Here is a 20,635-nt window from a genome sequence, read left to right on the forward strand (position 1 = left end):
GAGGGCGAGGGAGTGTGCGTAGACTCCACCCGGAGCCAGCTTGATCCCACCACCCGCAGGTCGGGAGATGGGTCCTGACCACCCGGAGGTCATGACCGGAGAGGAAGCCAAGAGTTGGTGGCTTAACCCACCGAGTCGTTGATGCGCCCTTGATTGAACGTTTTTTTTTGTTTTGTTTTGTTTTGTTTTTAAGATTTTATTTATTTAGGGATCCCTGGGTGGCGCAGCGGTTTAGCGCCTGCCTTTGGCCCAGGGCGCGATCCTGGAGACCCGGGATCGAATCCCACGTCGGGCTCCCGGTGCATGGAGCCTGCTTCTCCCTCTGCCTGTGTCTCTGCCACTCTCTCTCCTCTCTGTGTGACTATCATAAATAAATAAAAATTTAAAAAAAAAAGATTTTATTTATTTGACAGAGTAAGAGAGAGCAAAAGCAGAGGGAGCCGGAGAGGAAGAAGCAAGGTCCCGGCAGAGCAGGGGGCGGGATGGGGGGCCAGGACCCCGAACCCTGGGACCAGGGCTCCAGCACGAGGCGCGGCTAAGGGTCTGGGCCCCCGGGCGCCCCTCATCTCGGGCCGCTGCGAGCCGGAGCCCTGCCTGCCTGTGGTGACGCTCCCGCCGGGGGCGCAGCTCCTCGGCGGAGAGGCCTCGGCTCCGGGAGGACCTGGAGCCCGGGCTGGGTCGGAGCCTCGTCCCGGCGGCCCCCGGGAGGGCTCTAGGCTCGGAGCGGAGGCCGCCCGCACGCTGAGCCCGCGGAGCTGCAGTCTCTGTGGCGGGAACCGGCGCAGCCCCGCGCTCCTGCGGATACGCCTGGCCCCGCGTCTCGGTGGACCCCCGCGCCGCCAGGGCCCCACGTGCGGTGCTGCCGCCCACGGCACGTGCTTGGGCTCCGTGAAGCCTCTGCCCGGGTGGCAGATGAGGCGCTGTTTGTTTGGATTCGTTACCGTGTCGCTGCTGCGGGGTCGGGACCGTCCTGCAAGGACGAGGACAGGCCAGCGCCGGGGCCAGGGTGAGCCCCGCAGAGAGCGGGGGCCCGGGCGACAGCGATCCCGAGCAAGCTTAGAGCCTTAGGCAGGAGACTTAGTGACCGGAGGAAGCTTTCCTGGCCGAGGCGCTGGGGGTTGGGTTTGAGCCTCGGGGCGCCCGGGAGCCCCCGGGCGGGGGCGGGAACGCCGGCCTCGCGCTGTGAGATGCGCCCCCCCGGCGCCAGGGGGCGCTCGTGGGAGCTGCTGGAGGACCCGCGGGGCTCGGGGGCCGCGCGCCGGTGCCCCCCCCGCCCGGGCCAGGACCCGGGAGCGGCCGCCGGAGGTGGCGGGGGTCCGAGCCCTTCGTGGCCGCGGCCTCGGGCGCCCGCCTTGCGCCCCCCTTTGCAGCGCGAGCTCGGGCGTGCAAGGCGCCCGCGCGGGTGCGGGTGCGCATTAAGGCGGCGGGGGCCGCGGCCGCCCCGACGGCGGGGACTCCGGGCCGCGATGGGAGGCAGCTGTTCTCCCAGGCGGCCGCGGGGGGCAGCAGAGGGGGCGCGACAGGTGCGGGAGCCCCTCCCGGGCTGGAAGGGAAAAGGCGGGCTTCGGGTCTGTTCCCAGGCTGGAGGCCGCCGCCGCCCCCGCCCCCCCTCCCCAAATCCCCCGGAGAGGCCGGGCCGGCGCCGGGTCTGCGGGAGGAAGCGGCCGGAGACGGCGCGATTTCACGCGGCCTCGGGGCTCGGCTTCCAGGGCAGCGTGGACGGATTACGGGGCCGGAAGGGTCCCGGGGAAACCGAGGCGCCTGAGCGCGCGGCCCGCGCCTTCCTCACAAACACTCACGGAGAAAAACATTCACATTCAGGGAGCCCCCCCCCCCCCCCCCCAGTGACCCAACCGGCTGGGGAAGTTGAGTGATCTGGTTAATGGGCGCGGCCAGCTTCCAGGGGCCGGGCTTCGAGGCGCCCTCCCCGCCCCCAGCACCTTTCCCCGTCGGAGGCGCTAGGGCGTCTGCAGTCCCGGCCGCCCCTCGGCCCGGCCCCCGGGAAGGTCCGGGCGCGACCCCGGCTCGGCTCGCGTGGCCCGGGGACGAGCCCCGGCTGCAGCGCCGCCCCCCTCCCCTGCCCGGCAGGCCCCCGCCCCGGCCCGGCTCCGATTGCACTCCGCAGCCTCCCCGCCGCCGCTGCCCGTCGCTGGCGGCTCAGGTGGCCCCGCTCCGATGTCCTAGTCGGGGCCCCGGGCGGGATCCGCGGGGCCGCCGCCGCCTCCGCGGGCGTCATGAGGGCGACGGCGCCGCTGCAGGTGCTGGGCTTCCTGCTCAGCTTGGTCCGCGCCTCCGACGTGGGCAACTCCCAGGCAGGTAAGCGGCGCGGGCGCCGGGGGGGGGGGGCCCGGGCGGGGGCGGGGGGCGCTGGGACCACCCCGGCGGGGCGCTGCGGCAGGCTCGGGGCTCCCGACCCCCCACTTGTGATCTGCGTCGGGGTGGGGAGCCCCCGGGACACCCCGCTCCCCTGGGGCGCCCTGTGGGGACGGCCGTGGGGCCTCGGCTCCGCAAACGTGCGGCGGCAGTGAGGGGGGTGAGGTCCCGGAGAGTGGGGTCCCGGCCTGTGAGCCCACCCCCTCCCTCGGTTTCGGCGCCTCCAGTTTCGTTGTTTTGCCGACAGGGCGGAGCTAGGGAGGGGTCGGAGGGGATTGTTGTTTTCTACTCTTGGAAAAACAAGAGCCGCACCTCCTCTTCCGTGGACCTGCCCCGGGACGGGCGGAGGCGCACCTAAGGGCCAAGTACAGGTGACATCGGGGTGAGAGGCCACGCAGAGCCGACCTCCCTCATTTCCTCAGAATAACCAAGCTGGCTGGTCCCCGGCTTGACCAACCTCTTGTTTTTGTCAAGACCCAGATCAATTCAACTAATATTTATTGAACATCTACTACGCACAGGCTCTGGGCCAGATGCTGTAGGGTCAGGGGCCTGCAGCCTGGACTTGTCTGTCTTTTCTCCCCCAACCCGAGACCAACAGGGCGTCTCTCCCACCTCCTGAGCTTCCAGTCTGGGAGTCCTTCCCGGACCCAGCCCCCCCCCCTACATTCTGCTTATTGTCTGACTCTGTCTCCTGGAGTCTAGACAACAGTCAAACTGCTCCTCTCTTCCTCCTCCCACTCCCATACCATCCGAGCCCACCCCCTTGGGGTGTCTCTGCGACCGTGGACACCTGAGAGTTCTGGTGTTGCTCGAATTGGAGGAATCCTGTTGATCTCTTCCCCTCCCCCAGACCTCAGCTTGGGGTTTGGGAGGGCCAGGGCCTCTTCCCCAGAGTGGGAGTGGGAGAAACACCTGTGCTTCCCCCACAGTTGCTGGGCCTAAATTTAGACTTGGGATCTTGACTTTGAAACTCCCAGCTGGTGGGGGGTGGGGTGGAGGGGGGGGGGTCTGGGGACTGGAGTGGGCGGGACCAAATAGAATGACTGGGTCACTGTCCCATCCAGACCCTTGGAATCTTCAACCAGGAACCCAGGAGTCCCAGATCCTGGCCACCTTCCCTTGGGGAGACAGGAGGCAGGCATGGTTGGGTTTCTTTACCCTTTATCTGGATCCTGCAGCCTCTGGGCATCCGGCCCTGTCTCAGTCCTTCTATAGTCCCTTTGTCCTGGCTGTGATGGGGGTGGGGGCTATTGGAGAGGAGGCCTCTGGTTGAGGAGGCCCTGAAGATTCCTGGTTGACCCACCCCAGTGCTCTCTACCAAAGGAGTGCCAGGCCCCTCCCTAGGCCCCTGGTCCCCGGGTACAGTGGGGCTTTTCCTTATTCTCTTCCCCCTTCCCTCCTCCCCATGCTGCCTGTTCCTCCTTAGAGGTGGTTTTCACACTCTCTTCCTGAGCAGGCCCTTTGCTCCCTGTTTGTGTAATATGGACTTTACCCTCAGGATGGCAGAGAACTCGGACCTCTAACCCTTTAGCCTTCCAGGCACAGACACAGAGTCTGCACAGACACCTAAGGCAGGCGGGATAGATGGGGCCACCTGAAATACTTCCTCATAAGGAACCCCGAGGACAGAACCAGTATAGATTTCTGGGCCAGCGGGGAGCGGTGTGCATGCTTGTCTGTGTGTGTGCGTGCGCGTGTGTCCCTCGTGCATGTGCACACACACACATCACATACATATCCCACTTCTCCATGCAGAAATCTTGGCTCCTCCCTTATCTGGGGAGAGCGGTTGGAGCCTTGACTTGCAAGAGGGGGTGTCCTACCAGGAAAGGGTTTAGGGTGGGGCTGTTCCCTAAATGATTAACCTTCCTAGTTTCTTTACTTTCAGCCCCAGGACCCTAGAGTTCCCAGGCTCCTCTGGGAGCTCCCAGCCAGTTTACTCCTCTGCTGGGTCTAGCCCACCCCCTTGCTTCCCATTGTGGGGAGTGAAAGGGGATGGGAGCCCTCCAAAGTCCAGTGGTCAGACTAGGGGTGTATCTAGGAGGAGGGGTTGGAGTCTCACTAATCTCTCTTCCTCTGTTCCCACTCCCGCCTCCTACTAAACTGCCAGCGCCCCGGGGAAGGGTGGTGAGAACAGGTGGTGTCTACCCCCCACCCTCCCCCGGCCTCTCAGCGGAGGGGAGAGGGGTGGGGCTTCGGGGTCCGCCTTTCCCTTAGCCCCTGTGTCCTCCATACTTAGAAGGGCAAGTGAACCCCCAAGACTGCCATGTTGCAAAGCTTTTTAATGAATCTTTTGACAATGAAATTGCGTGGAAGGCTTAGAATGGGGGGGATCCTCTGCTGTTTCCCTCCAGGCTTGTCTGTATTTGCTGGAAAGTGTGATGCTGAGGAGCTGCGATGTGTTGGAATAGGGCAAGGGAACCGGGAGGCCAGAGTTGAGGAAGAGGGGGTGCGGGGTAGGCAACCAACTCCTTATCTTTCAGCTTTAAGGACAAAGCTCACATTGACCCCCCTCTCCCCACCAGAGCTCCCCCTCTAGTGAGGTCACTTGTCTGAGCCCAAGGCTTGAGGGTGGAGGGGGCGGGTGCCACTGAGGACAGGGTGTCTCGGGACTGGGTGGAGCAGCCCCCTCCTCCCAGATAGAATTGCCTCATTGTGGGCTGAAGTGTGGCCCTGGGCGCTGCCCCCACCCTCTGCCCCCATCCCACCCTCGGTAGACACAATAGGGGCTGTGTGCTGGCCCCAAAGAGATATTTATTCCAGGATGGGGGTAGAGAAGTAAGTACCCTGGTTGGAGAGGGGGGAGGGAAGAGGAGGGTAACCAAGTTGTGGTCCATTCCTAACTTCCCTAGGGAGGGGGGAAAAACCCCTACATCCTCTTTGGTTAACTCCTTAGTACCCAAAGGAGTACCTGAAAGAGGGAAACTTTTTCACCTGCCTGTGCAGAGAGATGGCGCGGGGGTTCTGGGAGAGGAGGGGGTTTGGGCTCTCAGACCGACATGGGCCTTTGTGTCCGGCTCTCCGGGTGAGGGCTGAGGGCTGAGGTGGCGGCTTGGTGGGAGGGCGACCAGGGGGATGACTCGGGGGCCGGGTGGGAGCTGTGTCCAGTCTCTGCCACTCTGACCCCCACTTTGAGCAGTGTGTCCCGGGACTCTGAACGGGCTGAGCGTGACTGGCGACGCTGAGAACCAATACCAGACCCTGTACAAGCTCTACGAGCGGTGCGAGGTGGTGATGGGGAACCTCGAGATTGTGCTCACGGGGCACAATGCTGACCTCTCCTTCCTGCAGGTCAGAGCGCGGACTCCCTACCTCAGGCTCCCCCCTTGATCTTCCCCACAGAGACCCCCTTTCCCTCCCCCAGGGCTACCCTCTGCTGGGGTTCAGCACGCCTAGAACCTTGGGGTTTGTAAGATCCCAGCCGGGTGCTTCCGGGACCGGGCCGGGATGTGGGCCCCAGGGCCTGGTCGCTGAGGCCGGGCGGGGGGGGGGGGGGGGGGGGGGGGGCTGGCCCGGGAGGCGACGGGCTGGTGCTGTGCACCGGGGCCCACTTGGGGACTTGGGGAGGTGCTCGGGAGGGGAGGATGGGCCTGAGCGAGGACCCAGGACCGAGGACGCTCCAGGCTCCAGACCCTGAGAAGGAAAGGGGAGGGGCCTAGGATTCCCGGGCACTTGTGCCGCCTGTCTTCCTTGGCAGAAGGGACACGGCAGGCAGCGGGGCACCCGCTGCTCCCTACTCCGGAGCAGGAATTAGAAAGACTTCGGGGGGGGGGGGGGTTAGGGATCCCCCTAGGATGGGGGGATCGAGGCCGTTTGTTCTGTTATCCCTCCCGCTGACATGACCTGTGCCACCCCAGTGGATCCGAGAAGTGACCGGCTATGTCCTGGTGGCCATGAACGAGTTCCCCACCCTGCCCCTGCCCAACCTCCGGGTGGTGCGGGGCACTCAGGTGTACGACGGGAAGTTCGCCATCTTCGTCATGCTCAACTATAACACCAACTCCAGCCATGCCCTGCGCCAGCTCCGCTTCACTCAGCTCACGGGTCAGTCCCGCGGGTGTCTCCCGGCCGCCCCCAGCCAGGCCGTGGGCAGGCGCTCCCCCTGAGATCCAGGCTGCCACCAGGCGCTCCCCTCCACGGCCTTAGTCTAAAGGTCTGCTCCTCCTTAAGCAAGAGAGGGAGCGGAGGCCCCTGCTGGGGGGGGGGGGGGGAAGGGGGGGAGGGGGGGGGAGGGGGGGGGAGGGCCCTATGTCCCCAGCCTGAGCTGGGGCTCTGAAATCCTGTCACCTCCCCCTCACGATTACCCCCAAGCTGGGGAACTGTGGGACCACACGCCCCAGGGCTACCTCTTACTCCCCTGCCCGGTCCTTGGAAAACACACTTGGAGGCGGACCAAGGAGGTGACTGAGTCAGGGATCTCCTGGCTCTGCCTCCCCTCCCCCACCGGCTAAACCGGATCTGGACAGGTGTCTGGGAGGCCGCGTCGGCCTGGCCCCTTCTGCCCTACAAGGCGAGCCTTCTCCAGAGCTTGCTTTAATCAGACAGATTTGCCTGCCCCGCATGGCCTTCTCCGGAGTCCCGGTGGCCTGCGGGGTCGGTGGGGGCAGGGAGAGGCCTGCGGAGCCCTTAGCCTGTCACTGCTCTGCCCGACCTCAGAGATTCTGGCGGGGGGAGTGTATATTGAGAAGAACGACAAGCTTTGTCACATGGACACGATCGACTGGAGGGACATCGTGAGGGACCGAGACGCCGAGATAGTGGTGAAGGACAACGGCAGGAGCTGTGAGTGACGTGATCGGCCGCCCCGCCCCCCCCCCCCCCCCCCCCCCCCGCCCCGCCAGACAGAGCGGCCCTTCCCCGTCATCAGTCATCACCTACCCCAGTCCGAGCTCACCTGTCCACTCAGAGGAACACCTCAGGCCCGAGACCCCTGGGCTCCCAACCTCGGAAGCTCTATGCGAAGGAGCAGAAGACCCCGGGACTGAGGAGAGCCTCATCTGCGGGCTCCAGGCCCCCATCTCCTCCGTGTCAACATTCCGCGCTCCGGGGCCCCCTGCCCCCCATCACAGTCGGCTGCCCCCGCCCACTCACACACACATATTCCTGCTGGGTTCAGTTTGCCGAGGAGGAACCAAGCTCCCGGGGTGGGCCCGGGGTGGGCCTGGGCCGGGCTTGGCACCTTCAGCCGCCCTGCGGGGGGTGCGGAGGTGTGGCCCCACCCCTTGTTGACAGTTGCGGAGCCCCAGGGCCAGGAGGGACACTGCCCGGCCCTTTGCTTTGTGGGACTGGGGTGCCTGCGTGCTGACATCATACCCTGTTGACTCAAGCAAGCCTTTCTTAGCCCTCAACAGCCCTTTGCATTGCTTTCTTTCCCAACCAGGTCCCCCATGTCATGAGACCTGCAAGGGGCGATGCTGGGGTCCTAGGCCAGAAGACTGCCAGACATGTGCGTTTACTCTCCTCCAAAAACCTCATACACTTTTCATATCCCTGCCCGCCCCGACCTATGTCAACACCGGGGGTAGGACAAGCCTAGACTAGAGGGCAAGAGTCAGAGCCCTGACTGCCGTGCTTCTTCTCTTTCTATAGTGACCAAGACCATCTGTGCCCCTCAGTGTAATGGTCATTGCTTTGGGCCCAACCCCAACCAGTGCTGCCATGATGAGTGTGCAGGGGGCTGCTCAGGCCCTCAGGATACAGACTGCTTTGTATGTACCACCGTTTGCCTGGTTCTGAAGTGGGGATGTGGGCTTTGGGGAGGAAGTAGGGATATGTACATAATGTGAGTTTTATGAATCTCCTACATTCCTAGGCCTGCCGACTCTTCAATGACAGCGGGGCCTGTGTGCGCCAGTGTCCACAGCCTCTGGTCTACAACAAGCTAACTTTCCAGCTGGAACCCAATCCCCACACCAAGTATCAGTATGGTGGAGTTTGTGTAGCCAGCTGTCCCCGTAAGTGTCTAAAAAGAGGAACAATGATAGTAGAACCAGGGTTTTAGAAAAAATTTTAGGAGATATAGGGATCAAGTTGGGTGGTAGAGGATGTAAGTTGTAATCTAATCACTCCGGTGAATCCTCTCCCCACTGTCCTGTCTACTGTCCTGTCTACTTCCCATGATTTCTAGCAACTGCTCCTAGTTCTGCAACAAAGAGCAAAGAGCTTTTCTCAGCCATAGGACAGCGCTTAAGGAACCTTGGGTGGTGGTTTGGGACAGATCCAGCACAGAGCAGGAGGGAGCAAGGTTCAGTTGCTCGTTGGCAGTGTTCCTCTCTTGTCTCTCCTGGTGCCCTCCTCTCCCTAGATAACTTTGTGGTCGATCAAACGTCTTGTGTCCGGGCCTGTCCTCCTGACAAGATGGAAGTAGATAAAAATGGACTCAAGATGTGTGAACCTTGTGGGGGGCTGTGCCCCAAAGGTGAGTAGGAGATGGTGAAGAGTTGGTGAAGAGAACTTCCTTTCCCCAGAGACCAATCAGGCTCTACCCACTGAGCCTCTTTTGTGTTTGCAGCCTGTGAGGGGACAGGCTCCGGGAGCCGCTTCCAGACTGTGGACTCGAGCAACATTGATGGATTTGTGAACTGCACCAAGATCCTGGGCAACCTGGACTTTCTGATCACTGGCCTCAATGGGTTAGACTCTGCATTCCCTCTCTAACCCCCACTCCATCCATCCTCTCACGGTTCATTGCATTTGGCTCAACCCTTCATATGTGCTGCTGATTAGGAATATGAATCACAGGGGCACCTGGGTGGCTCAGTCGGTTAAGCGTCCGACTCTTGGTTCCAGCTAAGGTCGTGATCTAGGCGTTGTGAGATCAAGCCCCGCATCCTGCTCTGTGCTTAGCATGGAGTGTCCTTGAGATCCTCTCCCCCTGCCTCTGCTCCTCCCCCTGCTTGCTCTCTCTCTTTCTCTCTCTCTCAAAATAAAGAAATAAAAATCATTAAAAATTAAAAAAATAAAAGGAATATAAATCATGAAATTTTAAAGGTTACACAGTACCTGACCATTCCTAACTCTGTCTGCCACCCAGGACTTGAATCCCTTGAGACCCCCCCCCCCCCAAAGGAATCTGATAACCGTCTCACTGCACGGCAGTGGACAAAGAAATTGTGTTCTCCTACTACTTTTTTTGTTTTTTGTTTTCAGATTTTATTACATCTATCTATCTATCTAACCATTTATTTGATAGAGACGAGCAGGGGGAGCTCCAGAGGGAGAGGGAAAAGCAGGTTCCCCCACTGAGTAGGGAGGCCAATGTGAGACTTGATCCCACGATCCTGGGACTGTTACCCGAGGTGAAGGCAGACAGCCAGCTGACTGAGCCACCCAGGCACCCCTTTATGTAAGAGAGAGAGGAAGAAGGACGCCCGGGTGGCTCAGCGGTTTAGCACCTGCCTTTGGCCCAGGGCGTGATTCTGGAGTCTCAGGATCAAGTCCTACCTTGGCTCCCTGCATGGAGCCTGCTTCTCCCTCTGCCTGTGTCTCTGCCTCTCTCTCTGTCTCTCATGAATAAATTTTAAAAATCCTTTAAAAAAGAGAGAGGGAGAGAGGGAATCCCAAGTGGGGCCATGTCAGGAGCACAGCCCCACGTGGAGGACCCTGAGATCATGACGAGCCGAAATCAAAGTCCAATGCCTAATGAGCCACCCAGGCGCCCCTTAAGATTTTTTTCTTTAAGTTATCTCTATACCCAACGTGGGGCTTGAACTCAACCCTGAGACCAAGAGTCGCATGCACCACTACTGAGCCAGCCAAGTGCCCCTGCCCAAATCAACGTACTTTAAGAAAGATTTTGTTTGTTTATTTATACACACACACACACATACACACATGTGTGCACGCTTGTGCGTGTGTGCGGGTGTGCAAGTTGGCAAAGAAGCACATGGGGAGGGAGAAAAAGGGGGAAAGAATCTCAAGCAAATTCCACGCTGAGCACAGAGCCGGCCTGGGGCTCCATCCCATGACCCTGGGATCAGGACCCCAGCTAAAACCAAGACTTGGATGGTCAGCCGACAGCCACTCAGGCACCCCCTGAATCAATTTTTTAAAAAAATTTTATTGATTTATTCATCAGACACAGAGAGAGAGAGAGAGAGGCAGAGACACAGGCAGAGGGAGAAGCAGGCCCCATGCAGGGAGCCCGATGTGGGTCTCATCCTGGGACTCCAGGATCACCCCCTGAGCCAAAGGCAGAGGCCCAACTGCTGAGCCACCCAGGCATCCCCTGAATCGATTTTTCTTTCTTTTTTTTATTTTTTATTTATGATAGTCACACAGAGAGACAGAGAGAGAGGGGCAGAGACATAGGCAGAGGGAGAAGCAGGCTCCATGCACCAGGAGCCCGACATGGGATTCGATCCGGGGTCTCCAGATCGCGCCCTGGGCCAAAGGCAGGCGCTAAAACACTGCGCCACCCAGGGATCCCTGAATCGATTTTTCGATGAGAGTTGCCACATGATGATTTTCTAACTCCATTATTCCTTTTGCATTTATTTGTCGGCATTTTAGCGTTAGGAACAGTTTTCCTTTCCCATTGATTGATTGATTGGTACCTATTTCACTCAGTCCTTTATAATCTTTTACAGTTATTATTTTGGTGTTGATTTGTCTCTGTTCTGGCCACTGGGGGCTTCTTCAAGCCGGATCCCAGATTCTTTGTACCCTTCATTCTCTGAGCACTTACTTCCTTTTTTGCATAAGATGCTATAAACTCATGTTATATTTCTCCCGCCCTACTCATTTCTCCAAGGAGCCCTGTTTCCTTTTAGTGGAGGATGGTATTAGAAACGAAGTTCTGGGCAGCCCGGGTGGCTCAGTGGTTTAGCGCCACCTTCAGCTCAGGGAGTGATCCTGGAGACCCGGGATGGAGTCTCACGTCAGGCTCCCCGCAGGGAGCCTACTTCTCCCTCTGCCTGTGTCTCTGCCCCTCTCTCTCTCTCTGTGTCTCTTATGAATAAATAAATAAAATCTTAAAAAGAAAAAAAAAGAAAAAAGAAACTTAAGTTCTGAGGCTAGGTGTGACTGGGTTGTACCTGTATCTTGTTGACTGGTTTTGACTGTTCTCTCCAGAGACCCCTGGCACAAGATCCCTGCCTTGGACCCTGAGAAGCTCAATGTCTTCCGGACAGTACGGGAGATCACAGGTGAGTGGGAAGAGAGGCTGCTACCCTTTCTGAGAGAAATGAGTGAACCACTGACACAAATTGGTGTATAACTAGTTACAAAATCATGTCACAAGTGATGGGAGAGGGGCCACTAGAACTTGAGAAGGCAAGAGGAGAAGACTCCTTCCCCACTGACGCGCCTCTCTCCAACCCGTCAGGTTACCTGAACATCCAGTCCTGGCCTCCCCACATGCACAACTTCAGTGTCTTTTCCAACCTGACAACCATTGGGGGCAGAAGCCTGTACAAGTGAGTAGTTAGGAGTGTGGTGGTGGTAGTACCTCCAGGCAATGAACCCTGTTTCTTAGGCATCTTTGTCTCAGCATGCCCAAAGGGCTGAGAGTTGGAAGGGGAATCTCTCTTCCCGGTCTGACTGGCCCAGAGCACATTGGTTAAATGAAAAGGAATCCATTGCATGGTCATTTTCCCCTGTGTAATCTCCCTTCTTACCCCGTTTCCTTGTTCTCAGCCGGGGTTTCTCTTTGCTGATCATGAAGAACTTGAATATAACATCTTTGGGCCTCCGATCTTTGAAAGAAATTAGTGCTGGGCGTATCTACATAAGTGCCAACAAGCAACTCTGCTACCACCATTCTCTGAACTGGACCAGGCTGCTTCGGGGGCCTCCGGAAGAGAGGCTGGACATCAAGCATAATCGGCCCCGCAGAGACTGCGGTGAGGGGAAGGGCCCAGAGGGTGGCCGGGAAAAAGAAGTCAGGGAGGAGAGGGTACAGTGTGTAAAAACTGTTCTGTTCTGGAAGTAGGAGTAGGGATCAGAGGGTAGAGCCAAGGAGAGGGGTGTGTTAGGCTGGAGGCACTTAGGAGGAAGAGCTCAGCAGAAGGCACATGAGGAGAGCTGACTCCTCCTGTCTCACCCCTTCCTTCCCAGTGGCAGAGGGCAAAGTGTGTGATCCCCTGTGCTCCTCTGGGGGATGCTGGGGCCCAGGTCCTGGTCAGTGCCTGTCCTGTCGAAACTACAGCCGAGGAGGTGTCTGTGTGACCCACTGCAACTTTCTAAATGGGTAACACTGAGGGGAGAGAGAGGCACGAAGGGGTGGGAGGATGGGGCCCTGGGATGGATGCTATTCAGCTGGTACCTGAAAGCCTTTAGTCCACTTTCTTCCTTTTTTAAAAAATAATTCTTTATTTTAGAGGGTGGGGAGGGGCAGAGGGAGAGGGAGAGAGAACCCCAAGCTGACTCAAGCCCCGATGAGAGGCTTGATCTCACAACTGGACCCGAAACCAAGAGTTGGATGCTTAATTGACTGCATCACCTAGGCACCCCTAGACAACTTTCTGCATATGCCTGGGTGGAATTGAGCAAGGGGACCCTGTGGTTGGACATAAAGGTCAGGACTTAGAAGTGACCCCTTCCCTTTACCCCCCACTGCAGGGAGCCTCGTGAGTTTGCCCATGAAGCTGAATGCTTCTCCTGCCACCCGGAGTGCCAACCCATGGAGGGGACTGCCACATGCAATGGCTCGGTACAGTAGCAACACCAGGATCTCTAAGGGAGGAAGGGCATGGGCAGTACTAGAAGGTCTTGAGAATGATAATGGCCAAATCACAAGGCCAGCACAAGGAGGCCAGATAACCCTAGGGTCTGTGGATGGAGCATCCTGAATCGCTGCATTGGTCCTTGCTGGGAGGGGTGAAGTTGGCCTTGGGATCCCATTCTTCCCAACCTTCTCTTCCACCCAGGGCTCTGATGCCTGTGCTCAGTGTGCCCATTTTCGAGATGGGCCGCACTGTGTGAGCAGCTGCCCCAATGGAGTCCTCGGTGCCAAGGGCCCCATCTACAAGTACCCAGACACTCACAACGAATGTCGGCCCTGCCACGAGAATTGCACCCAGGGGTCAGTGATGGGATAATAATGGGGGAGGGAGAAAAACAAAACTAGGGGGAAATTAGAGGGTAAAGGGGACCTGAGAGAATAAAGGAACTGTGATTTTAAGAATCACGCCAAGCTGTATGGTGAAGAATTGGAGAAAAAGAATCTCAATAACAGCACAAAATTATACCACAGTTTTGAGAACCTGAAATAACCCCAGCTCAGGGGAGTTTCATTCAAGAGAGGGACTAGGGGAGAGTTGGCAAGCTAGAGAGGGGGGCTGTGTCTTATGATTAGGGCTCCAGGATGGGATACCATGGTAGGGTCTGAAACAGTGTCGTGTGTTGAGGCTGGTGGGATTGAGCTTGCTATGGGGGTCTCCCAAGCTCCCATTTAAGGAGGTGACTTTCTTCTCTAGGTGTAAGGGACCAGAGCTACAAGACTGTTTAGGTCAAACACTGGCACTGATCAGGTATGATGGGCTTGGAGATTTTAGCAGCTGGGGGTATTTGGGAGAGAAGCTAGGGAAGGGGCAGTTACCTGCTGGAAAGAAGGTCTCTATTCATTCTGTCCTTTTTTTTTTTTTTTTTTTTTTTAAGATTTTACTTATTTATTCATGAGAGACAGAGAGAGGCAGAGACACAGGCAGAGGGAGAAGCAGGCTCCATGCAGGGAGCCCGATGCGGGGACTTGATCCCAGGACCCCAGGATCATGACCTGAGCTGAAGGCAGACCCAACCACTGAGCCACCCAGGCACCCCCCATTCTGTCCTTCTATATACACCAGTATCCCTGGACTTGGAGACACAAGAATCCAGGCTTCTGGACTGCCCATCCTAAAATTAATTTGTAGTATCCTCAGGAGGTGCAGATGTAGTTTAACCCTTTCATTGCTCAATAATATGTGTGTGGGATCCCTGGGTGGCGCAGCGGTTTGGCGCCTGCCTTTGGCCCAGGGCGTGATCCTGGAGACCCGGGATCGAATCCCACATCAGGCTCCCGGTGCATGGAGCCTGCTTGCTTCTCCCTCTGCTTCTCCCTCTGCCATGTCTCTGCCTCTCTCTCTCTCTCTGTGACTATCATAAAAAAAAAAAAAGTGTGTATGTGAATATTAAATTCTTGCCCCAGATCTGTACTATACCTTTCATGTAGGCGTAGATGACATTTTTTAAGGGAGGTGTAGACCCAGGGTAATGCTGGACTTCTCTATCCCACAGCAAAACCCATCTGGCAGTGGGCTTAACAGTGGTAGTGGGATTGGCAATGATTTTCCTGATCCTGGGAGGCACTTTACTCTATTGGCGTGGGCGCCGGATTCAGAATAAGAGGGCTATGCGGCGTTACTTGGAACGGGGTGAGGTGAGTGCCTACCTTACTTACTTACTTACCTACTAAGAGCGTCCTCCTTTCCCAGAGATTTGATCCCTTTCTTCAGGGAGGTGGTATGGTCCATTAGAAAGAACTCTGGCCAGAGAAACAGGAATCCTGCATTCTGGTCCTGATTTTGCCATTAGTTTCCCACATGACTGTGAAGAAGTTACTTTCCTTCTCTGTGCCTCATTGTATGCTCGTAGATGGAAAAAATAATAACATTTATCCTTATAGGATGGCTGTAAGGATGAAATGGAATGATGTACATGAAGGTGCTTTGAAAAGCATAGAGAATTGTATGAAAGTATTCAGGGTGGTAGCGTTACCAGCTCTGCCCCCTGCCCCCTTCCTCCCATCAAAGGGGAAACCCAACTCTTGATTCCTGTTGTCATGAACACAGACCTTAGGGTCTCTTACTCCCCAGTATGCCTGCAATGACTTTTAAGACTAAAGACAATCCTTCCTGTTCCCACTGCTCTGGGCATCCACTTATAGGTAGGGGGTGCGAGTGGGACATGGGAATGGACTTTCCTGAGTATTTTCTTCCGTTCTGCTCCTCAGAGCATAGAGCCTCTGGATCCCAGTGAGAAGGCTAACAAAGTCTTGGCCAGAATCTTCAAAGAAACAGAGCTGAGGAAGCTTAAAGTCCTTGGCTCAGGCGTCTTTGGAACCGTGCACAAAGTGAGTGGAGGAGGAGGAGGAGAAAGGTTCTAGGATGAAAGAGAGAAAGATTTAGGGAAAGGGCCAGCCTGGGGAGAATGACCTTAGGCTGACTCCTGCCCAACACTTCCCAGGGAGTATGGATTCCTGAGGGCGAATCAATCAAGATTCCAGTCTGCATTAAAGTCATCGAGGACAAGAGTGGACGGCAGAGTTTTCAAGATGTGACGGATGTAAGTGAAGGAAGGGTATTCTGCATGCCACTAGGAGAGAGGCCAATAGTAGGTAGGATTTTGTAGCAGCATGGTCCTGTGTTAGCAGATACTGTTGGCCTCACTGATGTCCCTGAATGTTGGGCTAGCCCTCTGGGTGTACATGGACTTTCTTGATCCTTGGATAACCCCTTCTGTGTCTCGTAGCATATGCTGGCCATTGGCAGCCTAGACCATGCCCACATTGTACGGCTGCTGGGACTGTGCCCAGGGTCATCTCTGCAGCTCGTCACTCAGTACTTGCCTCTGGGTTCCCTGCTGGATCATGTGAGACAACACCGTGGAGCACTGGGGCCCCAGCTGCTGCTCAATTGGGGAGTACAGATTGCCAAGGTGAGAGGAACCTGGCTGGTGGCTGGCAGGGAGGTTGAAGTTCTGAGAGGTGCCCTTAGGGTTTGGGAGGATTCTGGATCTCAAGAATCAGTTCCACCCAACTTTGAGAATACATCCTTCCTCTGTAGGGGATGTACTACCTTGAGGAGCATGGTATGGTGCATAGGAACCTGGCGGCCCGAAATGTGCTACTGAAGTCACCAAGTCAGGTCCAGGTGGCAGATTTTGGGGTGGCTGACCTGCTACCCCCCGATGATAAGCAACTACTACACAGTGAGGCCAAGGTGAGGTAACACAAAGGGCTGGGTAAGGAGGTGGGGGTGGAGTGAAGCATGGGATAGAGAGCAGTCAGTGGTCTCCTTCAGAGGCAAATGGATGCTGCACAGTACATTTGAGGAGAGGAATCTGGAGATGGAAATTCAAGTTCAGAAAGCAACAAAGAAAGGAATGAGAGAGAACTTGGGGCAGAGAAGTGGTGAGAAAATTTGTGGAGGTCAACTGATGACACTTTTGCCTTTAAATCCCCAGACTCCAATTAAGTGGATGGCCCTGGAGAGTATCCACTTTGGAAAATACACACATCAGAGTGACGTCTGGAGTTATGGTCAGTCCCTTTGGATACCCTCCATACCGTCACTGGTCCAAATTCCATAGTTGCCTTTTGAGAGACTCCCCTTTTCAGAATTTCTGAGCCCTTCAGATCCTTGTGTGAGATCAAGTTCTGCTTTCCCTTCATCTTCATGCCTATGTCTACTATTTTGCCATCAACTAGTCATATCTTCCTCTACCAGGAGTGACAGTTTGGGAGCTGATGACCTTTGGGGCAGAGCCCTATGCTGGGCTACGATTGGCCGAAGTACCAGATCTGCTAGAGAAGGGGGAGCGATTGGCACAGCCCCAGATCTGTACCATTGATGTCTACATGGTCATGGTCAAGTGTGAGTTACTTGCTGATCCCAGCCATTTTCTCTCTCTTTCTCTTTATTTCTTTCTTTAATTAATTAATTTATTTGAGAGAAAGATCAAGAGAGCAGGGAGAGGGGCAAAGGGAGAGGAAGAGAGTCCTAAGCAGACTCCGCACTATGCAAGGAGCCTGATTCAGGACTCAATCTCATGACCTGAGCCAAAACCAAGAGTCAGATGCTTAACTGCACCACCTGGGTGCCCCCCAGCCATTGTCTAACTGCCTTCCCTCCCTACTCTACTCCCCTCTTATGGCTCTGCTTCCTACATCTTGCCACCAGGTTGGATGATTGATGAGAACATCCGTCCAACCTTTAAAGAACTAGCCAATGAGTTCACCAGGATGGCCCGAGACCCCCCACGGTATCTGGTCATAAAGGTGAGTAGTGGTTAGGAGTTGTCAAGGAGATCTAGAGGAAGGGGAACTTGGCTGGAACTAGGATCCATCTTAACAATCACCTGCCCCTACAGAGAGAGAGTGGGCCTGGAATTCCCCCTGGGGCAGAGCCCCCTGCTCTGACAAACAAGGAACTGGAGGAGGTGGAGCTGGAGCCAGAACTGGAGCTAGATCTGGACTTGGAGATGGAGGAGGATGGCCTGGCGGCCACACTAAGCTCTGCCCTCAGTCTGCCAGTTGGAACACTTAATCGGCCCCATGGGGTAAGGCACTTCCCAGTTTTAAGACTCTGCACCCTGAGCCCTCTATCTACCTAGACCCTCATGAACCCCACTGATGCCCAGATTAACTACTTAAAAGCCCCCAGGGTGAGTAGATTTCTCCCTTAATCTAAACCTTCATTTTTTTCATCCTAGAGCCAGAGCCTCTTAAGCCCATCATCTGGATATATGCCTATGAACCAGGGTAACCTTGGGGACACCTGCCAGGTAAGGTCTCTTTAAGGGGCTGCTGAGAGGCTGGGTGGCAATTTCTTAGAATCCATAGGGGCCATGTGGGAGGCTTTAGAAATCCTTGAGGTTTAACCAGTGCCCCACAAAAAAGAAGGCATCGAACAACCCAGTCTCTTAAAGGAATACCAATTTTTCCCTCGTCTCTGTATAAATTTCCGTGTATTACTTTCCTCCTTTAGGAGTCTGCCATTTGTGGGACTGGTGAGCGGTACCCCCGTCCAGCCTCTTTGCACCCAATGCCACCGGGACGCCTGGCATCAGAGTCCTCAGAGGGCCATGTGACAGGGTCCGAGGCTGAGCTCCAGGAGAAGGCATCAATGTGTAGAAGCCGGAGCCGGAGCCCACGGCCACGAGGAGACAGTGCCTACCATTCCCAGCGCCACAGCCTGCTTACTCCTGTCACCCCACTCTCCCCACCAGGGTTGGAGGAAGAGGATGTCAATGGATATGTCATGCCAGATGCACACCTCAGAGGTGCCTGACTCTTCCTAGAAATCTTTCTCTGATCCCTGCCCCCAGGCTCCTCGTCATCCTTTTGTCTTCTCTGATCTAATCCCTCCCTTTGCATAATTTCCTCTTTCCCCCAGTTCCCACCAGCTACTACCATGTTCTCCACATACCTACCCTCTCTTCTCAACCCTTAGGTACTCCCTCCTCCCGGGAAGGCACCCTTTCTTCAGTGGGCCTCAGCTCTGTCCTGGGTACTGAAGAAGAGGAGGAAGATGAGGAGTATGAATACATGAATCGGAGAAGACACAGTCCACCTCGTCACCCTAGGCCCAGTTCTCTCGAGGAGCTAGGTTATGAGTACATGGATGTGGGATCAGACCTCAGCGCTTCCCTGGGCAGCACACAGAGTTGCCCACTCAACCCTGTGCCCCTCATGCCCGCTGCTGGCACAACCCCAGATGAGGACTATGAATATATGAATCGGCGACATGCTGGAGGAGCTCCTGGGGGAGACTATGCAGCCATGGGGGCCTGCCCAGCCGCTGAGCAAGGGTATGAAGAGATGAGAGCTTTCCAGGGGCCTGGAAACCATGCCCCGCATGTCCACTGTGCCCGCCTCAAACCTCTACGTAGTTTAGAAGCCACTGACTCCGCTTTCGATAATCCTGATTATTGGCATAGCAGGCTTTTCCCCAAGGCTGATGCTCAGAGAACATAACCCCTGCTCCCTGAAGTACTCAGGGAACATTTCATGGCAGCTAGTGCCTCTAGAGGGTACCCCTCATCTCCCTAGTCCCTTCCTCACAGGTCTCAGCCCTATTTCCCCAGCCCTAGACAATTCCATTCAACCTTTGGAGGCTTTTAAACACTTTGACACAAAATTCTTGATGTGTAGCCAGCTGTGCACTTTCTTCTCTTTCCCAATCCCAGGAAAGGAGATTTTCCCTATTTTGTGTGCTTTCCTAAACCCATTCGTCAGCTTCCTCAGGGGGACTCCCTGGAGATATGAAGGATTACTCCCTTGTCCCTTTCTCTCAGACTCTGACTTGTTGAGATTAGTCTTTAAAGTGTGCTTTTGTTTCCCATCAGACTCCTAAGAAAGAGGAAAATGGGGGTAACGTGCCAGGGGCAAGTAAACTTTGGGCTTATGACTCAACCCTCTAGGAAGAATGGAAAGCTTCGAATCTTAAGTGGAGAGAGGTTGGGCATAGATATTAATGAGTACTATTAATTGAGTATTTACTATGCCAGCCATCATGCTAAAGTTTACCTATGTTATCTCTATTATCTCATCTAATCCTTACAACAGTTCTGTGAGCTAGGTATTAGCCCATTTCACAAATAAGGAACCTGAGCCTTAAAAAGATTAAGTAAATTAAGTGGCAGGTCCAGGATTCAGTATCTTACAAGGCAGGTTTTCTTACTGTAAGGTATCAAGGAAAACTGATAAAAGTCAGAGTCCTTGTAAGGGGCATTGTCTTCTTGTTTTTGCACTGAATCAAGCCTAACCCCCAACAACCACAGCCTCCTCCTACACCCAGACTTCTCATCTCAGGTCTCAGGAAGTAGGGGGAAGGAGGTGGTCGGATGGAAAAAATAACTGGACATTTTTGTGTAAACCCTAACCTGTATGTGCTGTAAATGGTCTCTTCTTACCCAAGGGACAGCCTCACAAGGGTCGCAAGAGCCACTTTTAGGGTCTGTTCTCATCCAGTAGTGGGAAGCTTCCAGCTGGGATAGAAAGAGGACCCAGCTTCAGGCCTCTGTCTCCTTGGATGGGAAACGGTGTTTGTTGTATCACTGAAGATTTTTATTTTGTTTTTATACACACCTGAATAAAAATGCCGGTTTTTCAGCTTCCTGTGTGTCAGATGAAAACCTTTATAGTGTGGAAGGCAGATCACCCCTTCGCTCCTCCGCAGTGCATGGCCATTTAGCTTCTGACAGTCTGTACCTTGCAGCTTCTCCAGCCCCACTTTTCTTTGTATTCTCAGAAGACAAGCATAGTACACACACAGTTCCTTCTCCTTTAAGGCTTCTACTAGGAATCTTTTTTTTTTTTTTTTTTTTTTTTTTTAAGATTTTATTTATTTACTCATAGACACACAGAGAGAGAGGCAGAGACGCAGGCAGAGGGAGAAGCAGGCTCCATGCAGGGAGCCCGTTGTGGGACTCAATCCCGGGTCCCCAGGATCACACCCCGGGCTGCAGGCGGCGCCAGGCCGCTGCGCCACCCGGGCTGCCCTTACTAGGAATCTCTAAGGACCACCAGCTGGGAATAACAAAAACAAGAAAGCCCACA

At 55.6% G+C, this 20,635-nt stretch overlaps 1 protein-coding gene across 3 annotated transcripts; it reads left to right on the forward strand.

Moving 5' to 3' along the window:
- Nucleotides 1-1,964: 1,964 nt before the first annotated feature.
- ERBB3 (erb-b2 receptor tyrosine kinase 3) lies at nt 1,965-20,192 on the forward strand. Of its 3 annotated transcripts, XM_072746269.1 has the most exons (29): nt 2,117-2,316; nt 2,621-2,755; nt 5,516-5,667; nt 6,234-6,420; nt 7,033-7,158; nt 7,757-7,822; nt 7,966-8,084; nt 8,189-8,330; nt 8,681-8,794; nt 8,888-9,008; nt 11,449-11,522; nt 11,702-11,792; nt 12,013-12,218; nt 12,433-12,565; nt 12,937-13,027; nt 13,245-13,399; nt 13,794-13,847; nt 14,593-14,734; nt 15,308-15,427; nt 15,541-15,639; nt 15,826-16,011; nt 16,140-16,295; nt 16,540-16,615; nt 16,803-16,949; nt 17,256-17,353; nt 17,446-17,634; nt 17,788-17,859; nt 18,063-18,357; nt 18,528-20,192. In XM_072746269.1, exons 3-29 carry the CDS (start codon nt 5,611-5,613, stop codon nt 19,049-19,051), a joined length of 3,840 nt encoding a protein of 1,279 aa, XP_072602370.1. In that variant the 5' UTR covers nt 2,117-2,316; nt 2,621-2,755; nt 5,516-5,610; the 3' UTR covers nt 19,052-20,192. The 3 variants fall into 3 exon arrangements, with proteins under 3 accessions (XP_072602371.1, XP_072602370.1, XP_072602369.1); XM_072746270.1 differs by lacking the exon at nt 2,621-2,755 and having other exon boundaries at nt 1,965-2,316; XM_072746268.1 differs by lacking the exons at nt 2,117-2,316; nt 2,621-2,755 and adding an exon at nt 5,014-5,154.
- The last annotated feature ends 443 nt before the right edge of the window (nt 20,193-20,635 follow it).

Source organism: Vulpes vulpes, unplaced genomic scaffold, assembly GCF_048418805.1.
Source record: "Vulpes vulpes isolate BD-2025 unplaced genomic scaffold, VulVul3 u000000697, whole genome shotgun sequence".
Lineage (NCBI taxonomy): Eukaryota > Metazoa > Chordata > Mammalia > Carnivora > Canidae > Vulpes > Vulpes vulpes.

Bases quoted from the DNA above. Each gene is read 5' to 3' on its own strand.
- ERBB3 (XM_072746270.1), top strand. From the start codon at position 2,235: ATGAGGGCGACGGCGCCGCTGCAGGTGCTGGGCTTCCTGCTCAGCTTG. The intron at 11,523-11,701 runs GTGAGTGGGAAG...CCAACCCGTCAG, and splicing joins GACAGTACGGGAGATCACAG to GTTACCTGAACATCCAGTCC. The intron at 12,566-12,936 runs GTAACACTGAGG...CCCCCACTGCAG, and splicing joins CACTGCAACTTTCTAAATGG to GGAGCCTCGTGAGTTTGCCC.